Source organism: Hibiscus syriacus, unplaced genomic scaffold (assembly GCF_006381635.1).
Source record: "Hibiscus syriacus cultivar Baekdansim isolate YM2019G1 unplaced genomic scaffold, ASM638163v2 tig00111402_pilon, whole genome shotgun sequence".
Classification (NCBI taxonomy): domain Eukaryota; kingdom Viridiplantae; phylum Streptophyta; class Magnoliopsida; order Malvales; family Malvaceae; genus Hibiscus; species Hibiscus syriacus.
In genome coordinates, this window is record NW_024063082.1 from 1,075,789 (window position 1) to 1,082,656 (window position 6,868).

Here is a 6,868-nt window from a genome sequence, read left to right on the forward strand (position 1 = left end):
TGCAATTATTATGTTCTGGGTGACACCGTACGATAATAAAAGAGACGATCGATCTGTGAGAGTCCTATAACAAAATGGATGATCAGTCACTGATAGCTTATTCAATGATGGTATATGAAATTTAGATATCTGGAGTATATGAATTTAAGGATTTTAGGGTTTTTTTTGAAGATTAATGATTTTAATTTTTTAAATAAAATTAAAAGAAATTAAAAAAAAGTTATATGTCAAGTACTTATTGGATAATGAATTTTTTAATGACGGTTAACGATCAAACGTTTTAAATCGTAACAAAAATAAACGTTAGACACATGTTTTGATCTTAAAAAAAACTTTAGACACCTAAAATAAGCAAAAAAATATAATTTATACTCTTGTTTTTTTAATTAAACCTAATAAATAAAATGAAGTATATAAATCACTAAATTATATTTAAATTATCATTTTACTACTTGAACTTTCAAACATTAACCAATATGAAGTGTCGAAACAACCTAGGATTAGGTCAGGAAGCTTTGTTATCATGCTCGTGACTGGGCACCGAAGGTAAAAGAAAAGAAAAACGTTCGACCAAACGATCCCACTTGCAACTGCAACTTGCTCGGTGCCTACGAACTAGGGTGTCTTACAGACAGATTTCCATTAGACAAGTTAGATGATACATGCTAGAAATATACTAGTTGGGTAGATTAGGTGAATTCGAATTATGTTGAATTTTAATTTTTGAGTTTGGAATGTTTTGAATATCGAATCTTGATATATACCATAATTAAATATGAACATATATTATTGCATTATGTGATCTGGCATTCTGTGGTAAAATTTGTGCAGTAGGTATGTGCAATATTGGATGATGATTGGCGTGAGATGACGTAGCAAGCAAGTTGTTGTTCAGAAATTGGGTCCCAGTCCAAGTTGGTACCAAAAGATTTGGATACTCTGAGCATCGTCCTTTTATTACCTCACTCAATCATCTTCACGTACTGCTACTTCATGGGTGTTGGAGGGTCCAATAAATATCAGGATTTTTTTGCTTATTTTTCATTAGAGTAATTTCTACTGTTTCACTCATGAATCCAACAGGGAATATCTGCTTTCTCATAATATATATATATAATTTAACCTGGAAGATGCAATCTCCGACAGTGCTGTCATTCTTGGCATCATACCTAACAAACAAATCTGATCTGATTCGCTGAGGGAAAAATGTTAAGATATGACCCAACGAATATTTCGAACTGTCCTAAAACTTATTCCCAATATTATACTTTTACCAAATACCGCACGTTACATGGAAAATAAAATAAAGAAATGTTAGGAATAAAGCATCATGTTCCCTTTGAAAGATGATATGGACGAGGATGAACCCTTAATTCTTGACATATAGCTGAAGCATGTGCTGTATGTGTGCGCTTGGAAAATTCATATGAAATCAATTTCAAAAGATTCTTCGATGCCATTTCAAGTTGGCACGGATAATCGTTTTCTTAATTCCATATGCGATTATGAATAGAAGTTTAATTAGAATTTAATGAGTTATGTTAGATTTTATAAAACCGGTTATTATTATTATTATTATTATTTTAACATTTGAATTTAGATACGGTTTTATGAAGTATGATGTTGAATCGGATTGAGTTGAGTTGAGTTTGAGTTTAAGGTGAAAAATATTTTATCTAACATGAAATTGTAATATCTTTTTCTCTACACATTTAAGATAATTGTTATAATATTCTTTCTAATTATGTTCTTATTTTATCAAATAAAAATATTTTTTATTTAAATTGTGTTGGTGCAAATTTTTATCCTAAATTTTAGATTGAGTAAAACTTCTCTTAATCCGAATCAAAATGTTAGGTGAATGATATAATACTCAACTTAAATATAAATATTCAATTGAAAATTTAGCATGACTCTACCTATTACCATCCCTAATGGCGGCTAATGCGGGTGTAAAATATGTTTATATTATTAAGTTTTTAGACTTTAGTTTAGTTAAATCTAAAACTAGCGGTTCTAAGTTATACGTCAAAACTGAATATTGAAGTATTAAAATTAAATTCTTTTAAGCATATCAAGTTATCCATTATTTATCTAAAATAATATATATATATATATAAGTTTTTCAGAAAAAAAAAAGACAAAATTTAAAAACATTTGTAACATCTAGTACTTGGTGCCTGGAAGGTTGAGAGAGCCGGACACTAACAAACCATTAACGCCCAGACATAACTTTCTTTGATCCCAAGCCTCGAGATAATGCTATCCATGTACTTGTGTTTGTTAAGTTAATATCTTCAAATAATTTAAGGTGATTATAATATAATATATATTAAAAATAATTTTTAATTAAATTATTGATAAAGTACATGTATTTGCACACGTAATTACTTTAATCATAAAAATTATTTGATGAGCTCAATTAAATTAATGTCTTATGAACTCATGACACTAAAAAATATTAGTTGATAGATTATTTTAATTATAGGTAAAGTACATAAATGATCCTGACTATAAGATATTGTTTTGTTAACCCAACTGATTATTAAAAGTTACAAAATGATCTTTTAACTTTATGGTGTTACTTTATTGGGTCTCTCGACTATTAAAGGTTACAAAATAGTCATCCAACCAATCATATATTTTAAACTCGTATGAGTTGGACGTTAATATACTGATTAAGATATGATAATTGTTTGATATTTTAGGGTTAGATTTTAGCATATCGTAGGCAGCAGGTTAACGTTCAACTCAGATTGCCGTCAATTTTTTAACAGAAAATAATGAATTTAAAATATATGGATAGTGAAGCAATTATTTTATAACTTTTAGAAACAGGTAGTTCAAAAAATCGAAAAATTATTTGTGTACTTTCCCCTTTTATTGTTATGTTATTACTGACGTAAACATGGTTGTTCAGGTATTGTAATTATCGATGGCTCGATGCCATTGTCCATAACCATGTCATGACGCCAACTTTATATAACTTTTGAGCATTATTTTCTATTCCGTCATGAACGAGAAATTAAAATTAAAAAAATTACATTATTAATATTTAAAGTCACATTTAAAATAATATTACATGAAGTAGTTGATCTAAATTCAAAATAGATCACGTTCTATACGAGACAAATGTTCAACAACTAATCCAGAGCATACATTTCTTTTAACATTTTTATTATACAATACGATGACTAGTTGCAAGTATTATCTTTTAATGCATTTAATATGAGATAGATCATAATGGATTAATTTAATTCGTTTTTAATAAAAACTTTGGTCCAATAACATTTAGGTAAACAATAAATTTTATCAATCTAACTTATTATAATTTCAGTCTTGATTCTCGATGGATAGCCTCTTTTATATGGGCCAATAATATAATTTTGTTATTACTTCATGGTAAACAACAAATATTGAATAACAAAAAATCAAAATGTTCAACCAAATTTTATAAATATATGATATTTTTTATTTAAACTGACATTAAAATCACGTTTAGTAAAATAAAACAAGTTTATTGAAAACTTTTTAAATTTATTAGCTATCAATTATAGTGGTCGAAATTACTGTGAACATAATAATTAAAATTTAAGTTGATTCAGACGATAAGAAAAGATACAAATAAGGTGTATATATAACTAAAATTATGTTAATTTGATGTAAATTTAATTTGTTATAAAATTCTAAAATAATGTTATTAATTTAATGATAAAATAATTAAAATATTATAAAATTAGAATTAATTGATGGAATTAAATGATGAAATTTATAATTTACTCATAATAATTTAAAGAAAATTAACATATATTTATGTCAAATCCATCATTTATTATTATTTTTCTTCAAATTTTACACTTAAATCATTTGGCCTTAAGAACGTCCCTGTAACGTAAGAGGGATTCGAGCCTCTGCATCTTAAGTTGTTGCTTAAACTTGTTGATGAAATCGTCAGCTTTTGCATCAACACCGTGATCATCTTCTTCAAACGCCGTCGTTTTCTCGTTCCCTGTACTTGCTGTTCGTCTTATTATCTCCTCTTCTTCAACCTTCCGCCTCTCTTTCTCTCTTGTTGATTTCTTCATCTTCTCTGGTAAATTTTCCCTTCGCCTTACCTTAAGCTCTGCTTGGACTCTCTCTACTTCACCATGAACCGGAATCTCTTCAGTTACAGAGGGTTTCATTTGGTTTGATTTAATGGAGTCCGATTTGTAAAAGGAGGTGAAATCGAATGATTTGACTCGATCTGATAGAGACGGAGGTCGGCTGAGTTCTTGCTGAGCTGGTTGAATATAATCCATTTCTGGACCTTGAGGAGAATATTTGTAAAAGGACTTGACTCGTTCGAGTATCGACGGCCGATGGGCTGCTGAGCCGTCATTGGAATGGAGATGGTGGTCGAATTCAGTGTTCGACAGAGGAAATCTGCAATTCGAGAAGTTGAAAGACTTGACGCGGTCGAGGAACGATGGAGGTCGATGTAGTGACGGCCGGGATGAGTTATAGTCGTCGACGACGACGTTCTGCGTTTTGTAAGGAGAGAGACGGGAGATAAGGAAGATGGTGGCGATCACGATGTTGAGGAAGATGAAAAGAGCGGTAGGCGATAACCAGCTCGCGGTTAAAGCCGATATAACCGAAAACACCATCGGAAAAGAAAATGTTGTTTGGAAGACGATGAAAAGGCAGTTAGAAATTTTTGTTTGGGATGAATTTAAGCTTTCATTCGAACCTCAAAAACTCAATACAAAAGAAATAAATAATGCAACGTATTGACATGGCACACGTGGCGTTCTTAACTGCTTTCGCCTTAGCAGTTAGCCAATTCCTTCTCCGGGCATCGAATAAGAATGGGTCTGCCTGCTACATATTAAATATATATTATATTAAATCCAAACACCTAAATTACCATTATATTTATATATCATATTTTTCTTGTTTTATTTGTATATTTAATATTTATTAAATATGATTAAATTCCGTAGAAAACATGTGTTTAAATAAGAACAAAATGTTATTCTTTCCCAAATATAACCAAACAAATTAATTAAAAGAAAATAATTTTTTAATATCATTGATTTTTTAAAATATAAGACATAATCTAAATACATTCTAAATCAAAATATTTTTAACAATGACTTATCATCCATCCTCTTCTAATATAGTAAATTATCTCTCTCTCTCTCTCTCTCTCCTTGATTGTGGCATAGCAATCCTAACTTATTTATTGAGCACTAGGGCTGAGCAACGAAATCGAGAAAATCGAAAAATCGATACGAACCGAGTAAAACGGTTCGATTCAGTTCGGTTCGGTTTGATATTATACGGTTCGGTTTTCGGTTCGGTTTAAAGTCTTCATTCTTTTGATTCGGTTTGGTTCGGGTTTTTCATATGGGACCTATTTGTTTCATATTGAACTGAATATGCAATTTTTTTAAAAAAATTTATAGTTTCAAGTGATTTTTTCATTGAAAAACCGATAAATCGAACCGAACCGAAAAAATTGAACTGTTAAAAAACCGAACCGAACCGAAAAAACCGATTTCGGTTTTTTCAATTTTTTAACCATTCGATTTCAGTTTAAATTTTGAAAAACCGTTTATTTCGATTCGATTCAATTTTTGGTAAAAAAACCGAACCGAATCGAATACACCCCTATTGGGCACACATCACCGTTTGAGGGAAATCAAAACCTCTACGTAACTTATTGGTTACCTTAATAAGTTTACGTCGGTCTAAACTTAATTTATCCTTAGTGCTTCAATCTACAATTGACTCCTTTTATCTCAAATCATCTGTCTCTCCGCGTAAAACTCATAAGGTTCGAACAAATTCTTTGTGCCATAATATTTAGAGTGAGCACATTTTGTAAATGGAAGGCGCTCATCCCTTCCACCGATGGTAAATAAAGTAACCGATAATGATCCACCAAGAAACTTTGACTAACTGACTAGAGCAACCTCATACATATTCAATATATCTCTAAAACAATTATGCAACAGGGGATGAAATCTTGTCTCCATAGCGAATAGAGGAAAATAGAAACGCTCTAAATCGTCATCATAAACTTCACTACAATCACTCATACACTATGGAAATCTCAAATTCAAATCTAATGTTACCTTGACTCAGTAGAAGATTTCTAACCTTATTTTGACTAGTCTTACAGATGAAAAACTCACATTATACTATATACTTTGTTTCTCCTCTGATGTTTTTCTTCATTGTTCCAATTAAAAATTTGAAAGATAAAAGTAAATTCTTCAAAATCAAGTAAAATTAAAGATTTAATAATCCTACTCCTAAACCCCTTAAATAGTGGAGGGATTCAGCACCACTCAAACGGTTAAAATACCACACTTCATGACTACACCAATTGCAAGTCGACATGCAATTTTCTCAACCATTTAAGAAACGTTTATTATGATGACCCGAAGGATATTATTTAGGAGGAAGAAAAAAAGGGGAAAAATGAGAACATAAAAAAATTATGACAAAATACATATGATATTATTTAGTCAAAGACTGACGATGATACATTCCTAAATAATCAGGGACATATATATTATTTTATGCTATGAGAGTACATTTCTAAAATTTTAGGAAGATACGAACTTATAAATTTCAGGGAGAAAAATAATTTTTTAATAGAAAATACATAGAACAAATATAAAATATATAATAAATTTAAATTTCCAGAACGACAACTATTCCCACCTGCTTCTCGATCAATCCCTATAAACAATCAAATAAAAAGAAAATTTATGGAGTTAAAAATATTTCATTATCGATGTAGTAAATAATTATTTATTTTTTAAAACATAAAATATTTTATTTTATTAATAAATTGATATTCGTGATCTGTAAA

General features: G+C 29.8%; 1 protein-coding gene across 1 annotated transcript; it reads right to left on the reverse strand.

Moving 5' to 3' along the window:
• Positions 1–1,819: 1,819 nt before the first annotated feature.
• On the reverse strand, positions 1,820–4,703 carry LOC120161717 (pathogen-associated molecular patterns-induced protein A70-like). Its single transcript, XM_039171927.1, has 2 exons — positions 3,857–4,703; positions 1,820–1,832 (listed from the first exon to the last, which is right to left on the reverse strand). Exon 1 carries the CDS (start codon positions 4,647–4,649, stop codon positions 3,864–3,866), a length of 786 nt encoding a protein of 261 aa, XP_039027858.1. The 5' UTR covers positions 4,650–4,703; the 3' UTR covers positions 1,820–1,832; positions 3,857–3,863.
• Positions 4,704–6,868: the final 2,165 nt, after the last annotated feature.

Excerpts from the sequence above, each read along its gene's own strand:
- LOC120161717 (XM_039171927.1), bottom strand. The coding sequence starts at position 4,649 with ATGGTGTTTTCGGTTATATCGGCTTTAACCGCGAGCTGGTTATCGCCT.